Raw genomic sequence first — 13,499 nt, 5'->3', positions numbered from 1 at the left:
AGGCTACATTTATTTTCATATTAAATATCTCAATACACATCATTAGATATGACATTAAGCACAACTTGTGTAGATTTATTTAGTAAAAAGGCTTGACTGCTTCATTTTGGCGTATATTTGTATACTTTTACCATTTAATCAATCTCAGCATGCGTTAATTTTGTGTCGCTAGACATTTGCATCACTAAGGCTAAATTATGCCTAAGTCTTTCTTTGGCCTGCGCTCTGGAAGTGATCTGTTAATTCTGCAGAACTTTCATTAAAACTGAAACTAAACTATATAAAAACTAAATAAAAATGTGTTCACAAAATAAAAACTAAACTAAAACTAACAACAATATTAATGAAACTAATAAAAAGTAAACTGAATTGTATAGCAAATTTGAAAACGATATTAAAATAAAACTAATTTAAAAATTCAAAACTATAATAACCTTGCAGTGAACTCCACTGTAATTAAAAGAATGATCCAGCTTCAATACAAGTTCAGTTCTATCAATATGATTACTCCGTTTTCTTGTTTTTGTTTTGCAGTACTACATATTAATTGTGCTTTTGTCTCTGCCATCTCAGATAGTCATCATTGAACACAAGTCAATCATCTGCCCAGGTTACAATGCAGTTCTTCATATCCACACCTGCATTGAAGAAGTGCAAATTACGGTAATGGCTGCAAAGGTTTTTTTTTTTTTTACATTTAGTATTTGTGCAGAAATTCTCTTATGGTATAAATCTGTGACCATAAGCCTGTAGACTTTAGCTCGGGTGAGTGCCCTCATTTACAGTTGTGTATCAAAGTGGTTTAAATGTGCCTCTGGCCTCTTTACAGGCCTTAATCTGTCTGGTAGACAAAAAGACGGGGGACAAGAGCAAAACACGACCCCGCTTCGTCAAACAGGACCAGGTGTGCATTGCTCGCCTGAGAACAGCTGGGACAATCTGCCTTGAGACCTTCAAAGATTTCCCTCAAATGGGACGCTTCACCTTACGAGATGAAGGTGAGGGGACATTATTGGCAAAAGCAGCTCTCTAACTTGTCTTTAACTTGGATTTTTTTTTTTATATATATGTTTTGTGAATGTCTTTTAGGGAAAACCATTGCCATTGGGAAAGTGTTGAAACTTGTTGCCGAGAAGGACTGAAAAGAATGATTGGTGGTTCTGAAACGACTGACCGAGGCGGAGTAGATGCTGCTTCAGCCGCAGCACACTTCATAGCCCTCCTGTCCTTTCTCCTCTCCGCCTCCCGAAGACCAGCTTAAAAAACTTCTCTTAAAGAAATCTGTTTTTAAGCAAATGAAAATGAAATCAAGTCCACATGTGTCAGCTTTCTCATATTGAGAGCTCAGCGATGCCATTGTTTTAGGTTCTCCCCCATGACCTGTTCTTCATCCACCTGCACATGTTAAATGGCAAGAGATCTAGCTCTCTTCCAAACTTTTTTTTTTTATTTTTTATTTTTAGAATTTTTCTTTTTGCTTCCATCAGAGAAATATAATGGCAGCAGATACAGTAAATGTATGTGGACCAAGATTTGCTTGTTAACAAAGTGATTTATGAGCAGTATAGTTTGAATGATTAATCAATTGAAACCAAAATGTTAATATCTTGGTTGTACATGTCTCCCATTGCTTATTCCCATTTTGGTTTCTGCATACATAACGTTCTTGCAAAGTGCATGAGCGTGTTCACGTTATTAAAACATCTTCTATGACAATAAAATATAAAATTGGGGAAAATTTGAATTGTTGAATTCTTTTGTGCTATATGATGGAGTTTCTTAAAAAAAAAAAAAAAGGAAGAAAATGTGATAGAAATTTGTTAATTATAAGGATGTCTTGGTAACCCCTTTTTTAAAAATGCTTTGATCTGTGTTGTTGCTATATTTCTTATTTAACTTGGACTCTATTTCTTTAATGTTTAGTCAAAGACAGAAATCCTAAGTATTCTGCATTACTGATTCCTATATCGCTGAATGCATTGCGTGTGCAAACTGCAATGATATTTTCAGTGTTTGTAGATGGTATAAATCCCTTGTCCTGTAAAAGATGGGTTTATGAACTATCTTTAGCCCTTTGCTTAAACCGCAGTGTGATTTTTGTATTTGTGGGTGCAATTACTCTGAAACACAAATAGGGCAGTGTGGTCCAGCTCCAGATGTTCATACTGACACACCCACAGGGAGTGGCTTTCTCTCCACTGTATTTTGTGGATAAATACAGTAACTGGCGGGCAGAAGTGGAACAAGAGCTTCTGTATAACCATTGATGGGCTCTGAGCTTTCTAAGTAAGTGTACTTCATTTTTTTTATTTATATAGTTAAGTGACTATGAATGATGTTTCTATAAAAGCAATATTTTTAGTTTTCTGTGTCTCTGTTTTGAATCCTCTAAGGCTGAGTTTATATTGGTGGTCTTACATTTCGGTAGATCAAGATGCATTCCAGCATATCTGTGCGAGCTGAGACTGATGAAGCTGGTTCATGTCCTGGAAAGATGTCCCACAAAGGAGTGAAATGTGGCTGGAGTCACTTTAAAAAGCCAGCCCTGGCCATCTTCATTGGGGGTCTTCTCTTTGGCACGGGCACTGCACTGTCCTTGTTGTACTTCACCCAGGTGGGCAATGTGCCCTATTTAGTAGGACCTATATTCTTGTCTGTGGGGCTGATGTTCCTGGTCACTGGACTTGTCTGGGTGCCTGTCATCAAGCAGAAGATGGTCCATACAGCAATGACCCAAATGAGCCATGGCAGACCTCTGCTACCTGAGCAAAGAATTCATAAGCAGTCCTGTGTTACCATTTCATAGGAACTCTGAGTTGAATGTTTGTTTTATTTATATAATATTTCTTTTTTCCTGTGAAATGAGAAATGTTATATATTTTTGTGTACAGTCTATAGATGTGTCTCCTGTTGTAAGTGTTTGTTGTTTTGTTCCCGGCAAATCCCTACAAATTAAAATGGCTTTAAATGCTCACCGCTGAGGTCATCAGAGGTCAGAATTAATTCAGCCCAAACTGAATCGCTGCATATGAGACCTGCAGAATACTGAAAAAGCACAAATATGTAGGTCAGCTCTGTGGAAAAACAACAACAAAAACAGTTAGAAGGAAAATATGAAGCACTGTGTTTGTCTACCATTAAATCATTATTTATTGATTATGATTGAATGAATTCGGTTATTTGTCAATTATTGTTATTATAATATTGTTATAACGTACTGATGAGTGTGTTCATTGTGACACTTTGCACCTAAGAGTAGCTGCCTTATATATTTCCCCAGAAAAGATGTTAATGTTCTTTATGTTCTCGCTTTATCTTAGGAAGCAGTAGTAATAAGTACGCCTGATTCATGAACGAATCGGTTTTTGGGTCTCCTCATTTTATCTAGTTACATGTCATGCACAAAACGATTCGTTTACGAATTAGACTGAATCGGTCTGCAATCGACTCATTGAACCGAGAACCGCAGTATAAGAGCAACCGAGAATTTGGGATTCCGAACAGCAGCAAATTTATAAATAAAACGTATTAAAAATTAAGTTACTAAAAATGCTCGTGATTGTATGACAGTTTTGTCAACACATGAGAAAAATTGTTTCAAAGGATAACGTTATAATTATAACAGACATTAAACACACACGTAGGACTAAACCTACAATCAATCAATCAATCAATGAAGTGTAATGACTGGAAAATGAATAAATTACTTGATGAAACCAAAACTATTCTTTTAAAATTGAATTATGTTACTTTATTTATTATTTTCTGTATTTATTTTTATTCTTAGATTCATTCCTTCATTCCTTCAGCAGGTTTGGTCCTCCACACACACACACATACATATACATTTCCAGCTGGGAGATGTAAATGAGTATTGTCAGTATTGTATAAATTAGTATTGTTCAATGTAATGCAATTATTTTCTAAATGACTGTTTTAAGAGCTGAATCCTGAATGCTTCTAACTGAACTGTAAAACATGGAATTACGGTAAACATTATTATTAAAAAACACGTAACTGGAAAAATTTAGAATACTCTAATAACCCCTGCCACGTTATGGAAGGAATTTAAGGTACCACGTCATGACGTATATTACGCCATGACGTTAAAGAATCACTACTGATTCGAACCGTTCGAAAAAAAAACTATGCAACGAAACTTTTAATCGCTACAGTGAATTATTAATATTTTAGAGGTGTCGAGCAGTATTTTCAGCGCCTTCTAGTGTCCGGGGTTGATAACGGAGGATCGCTTGAAACAAACGCATCCAAACAACCAACCGATGGCTTGCAAAATGATGGCATCATTACAAATCGGCCAATCAGAAGCAGGCATGAAACAAACCACGAGCTGAGAGTTTTTACACAACAGTAGGAAGAGTCCCATTGTTAGAAGTGTAACGTGCCAGAAAATAGTTTGTATAGTGTTGTTATTTTATCCTCAGAATCGCAATCATACTATTTAGTTCAACATATCTCTAACAGAAACTAAATAAATATTTGGAAGAAAGCAACTTTGAGCATTAGCCGGAGGTAAGTTAAGTTAAGTTGCTAGCTAGCGTGATGGCTCTTGAGAATAGTGGGGGTAACGTTAACGTTAGTTTTATCAGTTCGGTTGAGTTATGAGATGTGTTAGTTCTCTAAAACGCTGCGCAACAAGCTGTTAATCATATCGTTATTTAAATATAAAACGGTTGAAGTTACATGTCAACGTCTTATTCATTCGTTATTAAAGTGATTTCAGTCGGAGCTTAAATCCGCCGACTGTTAAGAACTTTAAGTGGCCGGTTTGTTGTTAACGGTAGCTAGCTAACGTTAAGTTAGCAAATTTAAGACTGAAGTCTTTACATATGACGGCGATAGAAAGTTGTTGTGTTCTAAAAATGTTTACTTTATCGGGACTTTTTGCTTATTTTATCCGAAACATAACTACATACCGCTTTATTGCATTTTTAAAATAGAGAATTACTTTTGGTGTTAGTTTAGCTTAGGTTATAAATCCTTAAGAAGTCTTCAGATAGTCTAATAAGTCACACAATCCTTAAAAACTGACATTGTTACTGTTAAAATTGTAGCCTAATTGTGAGCCTGAGGGAAAATATCTTTAGGTTTTCAAAATCATCACAAGACACGCCCTTCCTCTTCTGCTTTTCCCCCTTACTATTACAAAAAAGTTGAGCATCCTTTCAAGAAGAAACTATTTCAGTAACAGAATAGTCTAGTAAGTTTCACAGATTTTGCTCCGGTATTATCATCTTCAACATTATCATTATGAATGCTTTTGGCTGACCACATCAACAATCGATTTGATAAATGTGCTACTCTAAACAATATATGTTTTTATACAATGTTATATAATTTGTATATTTTAGCAATCAATTAATTTTTATCACTACATTTTGTAATATATTGATGGCCATTTTTTTGCCAGTAAACCTGACTGAACAGCAATGAGTGACCCCGGGCCTGCAACATTTGCATCTATTGAACAAGAGAGGGACTACTGGAAGGAACAGGCTGCCAAATACCAGCAAAGGTACTTAAGTGTTGTTTTTCATTCATTATGACATTTGATCTACATTGGACATAAAGGAATCCAAGTAAAAGTAAGGCAGTTTTGCAGGGCCCGTGTTTGTTCCTGAACACTTGGGATAAATCGAAGTATTAGATCTTCCTTTACAGCCGACATTCAGTCATCGTATTGAACCACTGCTTGTTCAGGGCTGAGGAGGCGCAGGAGGAGCTGCAGGAGTTTCAGCAGATGAGTCGAGACTATGAGGCAGAGCTGGAGACAGAGCTGAAGCAGTGTGATGCCCGTTATCGCGAGCTTCTTACGACCAGCAACAGACTCCGCATGGAACTAGAAAATTACAAGGTACTGTGGTGCATCATAGACACAGGGTTAATAAACTGATTTATGGTAGTCGCTGTTAGATTTTGATGTATTTGGCTGAGCAGTCACTTGTGTGGCTCGCCAGCGTACTAGATTTCTCTGATACATGGAGAGCCCATGATACATTGACCTAATGCTGACCTAAGGTGCTAGATTACCCTTCGCTGGGAGTTTGATTGACGGGCGATTTGACCAATCATAACACAGAATCTGCCATTTTTGTCCGACAAACAAACCAGACAGGAGAGTAGATTAACGTTGGTGGACTTGAACATGAAAAATGGTGTGCATTGATGACTTTCCGCGGTTGAAACAAGATACCTTCTGATGTTCATTCATGTTTATTTCATGCTATAACTAGTAAAGAGGAAGAGATGATCGGTTCACATGCCGCTTGAACTGAGGCGCTACAGCGATTTGTAATGACACATTAAAGAGCCACAAGACTGTATTTATTGTTAGAATTTCTTAAATGACAATTTGAAAGCTAAGACTTTTTCATACCTGAAGTAGCCTGCTCTGTCTTGTCTGTTGGCGTGTTGTCAGTTTCCTCTTTGCTCTGCAATGTATTTTTCATTGCAGCAGAACACGATGTGTGGCATGAGAACGCCATGACATGTCGGACATAGCAACAGTAAATAAGGGGGGGGGGCGGGTTTTTGCGAAGGGTCAATTATATGACCAATTAAGGTCATACTTTTGTAAACAAAAATGCAGATGACTACAGTTGATTGCAAATACATTACAGTCAGGGGCACAGTCACAATGTACGTGCCTCTGACTAAAGATAACTGAAGTACATAATATTTCATCACCAACCTCTTAAAAAAAAAAGACTATGGGTCGATTTAAATGAAAACATACCCAAATTACATCCGAACAGTTTGCAAACCTGATTTAGCTGTCATTGCTGCAAAAGATGGCTCAGCAAAATATTACATGGAAAAAATAGTATGTATGTTGTGCTTATTTTTCTAATACATCAATTTGATCTATTAGCTCAAACCATATGTGAACAACATAATAATAGGCTGTAAGCTGAATAACTGTACTGTGAATAGCTGTGACACCGATGTCTCATAAAGCACATTAATGGGGTTTTATCTAATATTTGAATAAGAATTTAATCTATAACTGACATTGGTTTGTAAGCATATAACCACAGATAAAAGCCATTTGAATGTTCTTTGGCTGAATGTGTACATCCAGAATGTCTCTGTCTGGTTTTTTCAGTGCTTACTGAGAACACAATCACACATTCACAGACAAACAACAGAGATCCAATTCAGGATGAGGAAATCAGCTGATGCTTATTTCTGCATCAGTGTCTGGAGGCATGGAGGCTCACTCATGTTTTTACTTGGTATTTGTTGCAAAACATGGTTGCAAAGGCATTTCAGTTGACTACAATTACATTTAGGGATGGCTCAATACCACAGTTTTGGCTTTGGTACAATACCAGAATCTAATACCTCGTTATCGATACTAAATCAATACCATAGGTGACAAATAAGCAGCCTGAAAAGATAACTGAATTAAAAACTGTAAGATTAAGAACACTGCATGAAACACTGTGTTGCTGGGTCACATGAATCGGACGTGTTACTTGTTTTCAAGCGTAAACAACAACATAAAGAGCACTTTTCAATGATACAAAAGTGATACAATCAAAAAATGTTTATTTATTTTTTTAATTAAGCAATTATTGAATTATACCAGAAGTGAAATCTTCCTATAAAAATAACACATTGCATAGAACAAGTGGCAGATCTATTAGTTTGCATTTACATTATATCAGTATTCACAAAATTCTCTTGTTTTTTTTTTTATTGTAAGCTTAATTGTTATGTACCGCAAGTTTTAGCTTGTTCCTCTGTTTGCCGGAAATTAGCAAAATCATAATATTGTACCGTTTGAAATAAACAATATACCGGTATTTTTCCAGTACCGGTATATCGCGCAACCCTAATTGCATGCCAGCTGATTAATCACAATTAATTGCCTGTATCTTTATTTGCTGAGAAAGCCCCCAACTGTTGATAATTCAAAGACGTTACTTTATTGTCGCGGATGAATGCAATAAAAAGTGACTTCAAATGTTTATATACACTGTAGTTTGTTAGTTTTTTTGTTTTTAATACTTTTATTTAGCATGGACTATTTATAATAGCAAGGACATTTATAATGTTACAAAAGATTTCTATTTCAAATAAATGCTTTTCTTGTGAACTTTTTATTCATCAAAGAATCCTGAAAAATAGTATCACGGATTCCACAAAAATATTAAGCAGCAAAAACTGTTTCGACATTAATAATAAGAGCATATTAGAATGATTTCTGTTGGGTCATCAGTCTGAAGACTGGAGTAATGGCTGCTGAAAATCCAGCTTTTCCATTACAGGAATAAATTAAATTTTAAAATAAATTAAAATATAAAAGTTATTTTAAATTGTAATAATATTTCACAATGTTACTGTTTTTATCGTATTTTTGATTACATAAATACAGCTTTGGTGAGCATGTGACATCTATCAAAAACCTTTAATATATTATGACCAACTTTTGAATAGTGGTTTATTATTTTGTTTGATATTTGTATTTCTTTATTTCTAGTATTTTACATAAGTACAATACTAGGATTAAAGAAAGTGTAAGTTTAAGTGTAGTTTCTCATATGTGTTTTTCTTTATCTCATCAAATGTCTGTTTTTCCTCCATTTGTGTGGTCCTTTGTCTTGTTTGCTAACAGGAGAAGTATGAAACGCAACACTCTGAGGCAATTAGGCAGATCTCGACTCTAGAAGGAGACCTGGCAGAGACCACAGCCATCAAAGACCAACTGCACAAATATATCCGGGAGTTAGAGCAAGCCAACGATGACCTGGAAAGAGCTAAGAGGTGCGTTTAGTGCTTTTGCCAGGAATATATGTCATATGTTCTAGATATTTATGACTTTAACAATTTATTACTAAGACCTGTCTATCATGTTCTTATAGGGCGACTATAATGTCACTTGAGGACTTTGAGCAGAGAATGAATCATGTTATAGAGAGAAATGCCTTCCTTGAGAGTGAGCTTGATGAAAAAGAGAATCTTCTAGAATCAGTACAGAGATTAAAAGACGAAGCCAGAGGTAAACTCAAGGGAAACCTCTTTGCATATACACCATTTACTCGTATCTAACTGACAAACTTCCATTTTCGTCGATAATCCGTAGAATAATCACCTGATTTGCCAGTCTCCGATGTTTTAACAGATTCAGTGTTTGTGTGCTGATTGTGTTTGCGGTCTCCATTCTCCTCGGGGCAGATTTAAGACAGGAACTGGATGTTCAGCAGAAACAGGAGCGCAAGCCATCAATCAGCCTTCCTAAAGATGTGGAGAAGCCAGAGGCCACACCCGCAAGACCCTCGTCTGTTGTTACCTCCGCCCTCCCATCTCTCCACGCCACACCCTCCAGACCTCTAGGCTCAGGGACTGCATTCAACACCCCCTCCGCTTCCTACAGCAGAAGTGAGCACAAACACAGCATGACCACTCATTTCTGTAAGGGCCGCCTAACTGGCCCAAGGACAGTATCCATTGGAGTGACTTCTGTTCATGTCTTTTGCACACTGCATTATACTTGAGTTATTGCAGTTTAATGATACAAACCATTTACTTTCATGCAGAACATTGTATTTTGCATACAAGAATTTTGAGTCAACTAAGTGAAGGGAAGGATTGGTAAAGGAAAGAATGGGGAGAAAGAACAAATCTGAAGGAAGGAGAGAAAGAAAAGAACATTTCCCGCATCTTCCAGCTTTAGATTTCTAACACTTAAGAGTTTTGATTTATTAACTTTTTTTTTTTCTTCTGTCATGTCCAGTTGAAGGTCTGACTGGAACTCCTCTAACCATATCTGCAAGGATATCTGCCCTTAACATCGTTGGAGAGCTGTTGAGGAAAGTTGGGGTGAGTCCAGCTGTAACTGTGGCTATTGCCAAAAAATCCACACTCTTTCAACTGAGGTTGGTCTATAGTTTTGATAATCAAGTTCTATGTCCCTTTGTTCCCTTTTCAGAACCTTGAATCAAAGCTGGCATCATGCAGAGAGTTACACATCCATGAGAAGACACCCAGCCGTGCAGCGATAAGCCAGGGTACACCGAGCATTTCACGGGAAACCCCAGAAATCCCATCCAACACAAATGGCTTGTATGATAAGGGGTTAGTCTCACTATTAATTTCAGTACATCTCTGTAATTGACCAAAATGATGTAGATTGTATCATATCTGACTTGTTCATAATAATTCTTCTCCAAACTTTCTCTGTTTTGTGTTGCAGGATGGTGAAACGGTTGGACTTTGGAACAGGACCCAAGATAATGCTGTGAATAAAGTACTGTTCACTACCAGTGCGCAAGCATGTCTTTCGCTCTCAGATCATTGGGAAAAGTTTCCATTGGGAAGTATTCCTAAACCATTAATATGAAAATGCTTTATTTTCATGAGTTGAATCATATCTTATGCCCCAAGTCTTCCACTATCTGAGAAGGGGTCTGCTTTTACATTCATATCAACCCTGTTATTGTGTCTGTGGACTGAAACTACTACCTGTTGTTTTACTATTTTGTTGGAGATTTGCATTGTGTTTTGCAGATGTACTATCTCTTAAATTCACAGTGTTTGTTTTTTATTTTTGTTTGTGTTGTTTTTAGATATCTGGTGATTATAGCAGTTTTAAAATGTATCTGCACTGTAATTTTTATTTGCTCTTTTTGGGACCATAATTTGGGAGACTGTTGCAGGTGCCTGGCAGATTTACCCCTGCAGTCCCAATATATTTGGCACTAAACTACTGATCAATGTCCAATGAAACGTCAACTGCAGACTGTTGGTTTATTGTTGGTCACAGGACTGGAGCAAGGTATATAGCAGGTTCATTTTTAATTCAGAAATACCTGATTTTTTTTTATTTATTTTTTTAGAAACTAGCATTTTAATGATATATAAGTTTGTTACTAACTGAATGTCATGTCTTTAGTGTTTCGATTTGAAAATTCTAAGGAGGTTGGTGAGATGTTATTAGCTTAAGCTGTTGTTCATTTCGTTGCCCTGTAGGGGCTGGCGTAAGTTACCAACAGTAGCCGAAGTGTTTATGCATGATCCTCTCTGGGGCCTTTTTGTTTCTAGTAATAGCTAGTGAACTCCTCATTTGAACAGTCAGTGCCATCTTTGTTTTCAAAGATTACAGTGCTACAGAACTGGAGAGTAGTTGCTGGCATATCATGTGCTGAACATGAATTTAATGTGCCTTAATTTTGTGGCCATTATGAGCTTTGCCTCAAAGTTAATTTAGTTATTGGGGAATTTACTAGCCCGAAGGGAGTTGCAGCTTCTCTCGCTATTCTTCCCAATGTATTAATTCTCTGATATGTCAGGGATTCCATGAAGAGGAGAAATTTAATTCTGAGTGGAGTTTAATCGCTTAGTTTTCACATTTCTCTTCGAGTTGTAGATTTAAATAACAAGCAATATGAATACTTCAGTGAAGGGTACAGATATTTTTATGTTAAAAATAGAAATGTAAGGAAGAATTGATGCATTATATTATCCATTTTTGCCTAGAGGTACTAATGAAAAATTATAGAAATAGAGTATGATTATTGATAGAAAAATTTAGCACACTTGCAAAATTTAGCACCACCTCAGGGCCTCATGTAAGCAATAACCTCACTAAAGAAGTCATTACAGTTCAAATTCTGTCAAGTATTTGTCTCTGTATGCACAAGACATGCACAATTGCTAATTATTGTGATCATGGGTTTTCTTTGTTATTAATGAACCTAAACATCTGCAATGTCCATGCATTCCTCAGCAAAGGCAATGCTTAAGTTTATCCTGTCTGTAAAACCATTTCATTGTTGGTTAATCCATAACCTTCAAAATAAATGTGTAGTTAACAGGACTGATTATTTGACTTTTATTTCCCCCCAGAAATAGTATTGTTAGAGGAATGATGTAACTCTTGGTTATGGTTTTAAATGCTGTATCACATGCAAGGCACAGCTGAAGCAGAAAATACAATTTAGGTCAACAAAAGCGCCTTATACACTTTGATTTAAGAAAACTTTGACAAACGTAATTTTTTTTCAAAACATCTCTAAAGGATAAGTTTGCCGATTTCCATCCAGCTTTGCATTGTTACAGTGTCGGTATTATATGCATATGAAAAATGTGTACTCTTTCTCCATGTTACATGCACCCAGATATCCCAGTTAATTTGTCAGCAGGAATGCGGAAGTTTGATCTGTAGTTGTAGTTGTCATTTTGCATCATTTGGCAGACTTCAGACAGTTCCAGTGATTTTGTTAAAACTACAGATTGAACTTCATCATTTTTGTGATCCTGCCCATGGACAGTGGATTAAAAAATTCATTATGGGTGTTTAGGTTTTTGGCAAAAGGGAATGCCACAGGGTTTTTCTCTGGTTTCTCTAGTTATGTACCCTCAATTTCTACTCCCTTGACAGCCAAGTTTTATTAAAGCCTCAACTTGAAAGCGGTGAATTATCCCCTTAATGCATAACAATATATACCATATACAGTGTGGTAAAACTTTTGTATCACTTTGTAGTACTTGTATATATACTATGCCACTTAACAGTTGATGAAACATGGTATTACTATGGTACATGTCCAAAAACCATTAAGGTACCTTGGTACTTTCTGAGTGTAAAAACCCCATTAGAATTAGTCGGCTGTTGGAATCAGTGAAGAACAGAAATAAATACCCAACCTCGTTTTAGGAGATAGTCAAGATTAAATAAGCATAAATTATCATTCAGAAATGGCAAAAACAGATAGTGAAAGGCTTTGGGAATGAATTCTTTAGTTGTCATCCTTGGGGCCATTGATTGGCTCGATTTGAGGTTCCTCAGGGTGATGCACAGGAGTAGCAGGACCTTCATCTTTTGGGACCTCAGATGTTTCCATCATGCTCCTGCGTGTTCTTCTAAAGCTGCCACCTCCACTACGCCTTAATGGACTGCTGAAAGATGAGTCACTGCCACGCCTGAGGAACATGCAATGAATTAAGAAACCACACATCTCCAAACGTACCACGTGCAAACTTATGTCTCAATGTATGTTACTGTAGAATGCAATAAGGAGGATGTCAATGAATGGGATTCTGGTTTCACATACATTACAGAAAGGGGTTACTGCAGACCAACCTGAGTTTGCTCCTGAGTGAAGACACTTCTCGGATCAGGGCGTCATTGGCCTCGGTGGCCTCGTTCAGCTCTTTTTGAAGTTTACGACGGGCAGCAGTGGCACGCTGAGACTCCTCGTCGCTTTCTTCCACCTGCAACTTAAGCTGCCTTGATCGCAGATTTGCTTTTTCAGCCTACAACAAGGATGACATCAGTCAGATGTCAAAGTTATGAGAAAATATGGAACCTCAAAAACTCAAATGCTGAACAAGAATACTTAATACCTGGTCCTTAAATTGCTCTGTCTGTTTTCGTTCATCCTCTATCTGAATCATCAGTTCCTTTAGTTTCTTGTCTTTCTGATGCATGGCCTTGGCACTAGCTTGTCTCTCTCTGTTACAAAAAAAAAAAA

General features: G+C 36.8%; 3 protein-coding genes across 5 annotated transcripts in view; 2 read left to right on the top strand and 1 right to left on the bottom strand.

Moving 5' to 3' along the window:
- The window catches only part of gspt1l (G1 to S phase transition 1, like), a 15,091-nt gene extending 13,427 nt beyond the window's left edge, over window positions 1–1,664 (top strand). Inside the window, exons 12-15 of one of the 2 annotated variants that reach the window (XM_016529523.1) lie at window positions 574–663; window positions 830–998; window positions 1,090–1,157; window positions 1,194–1,664. In XM_016529523.1, the coding sequence (XP_016385009.1) occupies window positions 574–663; window positions 830–998; window positions 1,090–1,142 (312 nt within the window). In that variant the 3' untranslated portion in view covers window positions 1,143–1,157; window positions 1,194–1,664. Of the gene's footprint in view, window positions 1–573; window positions 664–829; window positions 999–1,089 lie in introns of both variants that reach the window. The other variant, XM_016529522.1, reaches the window with a different exon arrangement.
- A 2,665-nt stretch (window positions 1,665–4,329) lies between these two features.
- nde1 (nudE neurodevelopment protein 1) lies at window positions 4,330–11,252 on the top strand. Of its 2 annotated transcripts, none has more exons than XM_016529520.1 (9): window positions 4,330–4,533; window positions 5,432–5,536; window positions 5,722–5,875; window positions 8,642–8,790; window positions 8,889–9,025; window positions 9,202–9,405; window positions 9,761–9,846; window positions 9,956–10,101; window positions 10,220–11,252. In XM_016529520.1, the coding sequence occupies exons 2-9, from the start codon at window positions 5,451–5,453 to the stop codon at window positions 10,266–10,268; spliced, it is 1,011 nt and encodes a 336-aa protein (XP_016385006.1). In that variant the 5' UTR covers window positions 4,330–4,533; window positions 5,432–5,450; the 3' UTR covers window positions 10,269–11,252. The 2 variants fall into 2 exon arrangements, with proteins under 2 accessions (XP_016385006.1, XP_016385007.1); XM_016529521.1 differs by lacking the exon at window positions 4,330–4,533 and adding an exon at window positions 5,254–5,332.
- A 1,458-nt stretch (window positions 11,253–12,710) lies between these two features.
- myh11b (myosin, heavy chain 11b, smooth muscle) overlaps window positions 12,711–13,499 on the bottom strand; it is a 14,995-nt gene continuing 14,206 nt past the window's right edge. Inside the window, exons 40-42 of the mRNA XM_016529519.1 lie at window positions 13,372–13,480; window positions 13,109–13,281; window positions 12,711–12,948 (exon numbers count right to left, since the gene is read on the bottom strand). Of these exons, the coding sequence (XP_016385005.1) occupies window positions 12,765–12,948; window positions 13,109–13,281; window positions 13,372–13,480 (466 nt within the window). The 3' untranslated portion in view covers window positions 12,711–12,764. The remainder of the gene's footprint in view (window positions 12,949–13,108; window positions 13,282–13,371; window positions 13,481–13,499) is intronic.

This window comes from Sinocyclocheilus rhinocerous, unplaced genomic scaffold, assembly GCF_001515625.1.
Source record: "Sinocyclocheilus rhinocerous isolate Xijiao unplaced genomic scaffold, SAMN03320098_v1.1 scaffold481, whole genome shotgun sequence".
Lineage (NCBI taxonomy): Eukaryota > Metazoa > Chordata > Actinopteri > Cypriniformes > Cyprinidae > Sinocyclocheilus > Sinocyclocheilus rhinocerous.
The sequence above is the reverse complement of the archived record's forward strand: the minus strand, read 5'-3'. Positions and strand labels throughout refer to the sequence as shown.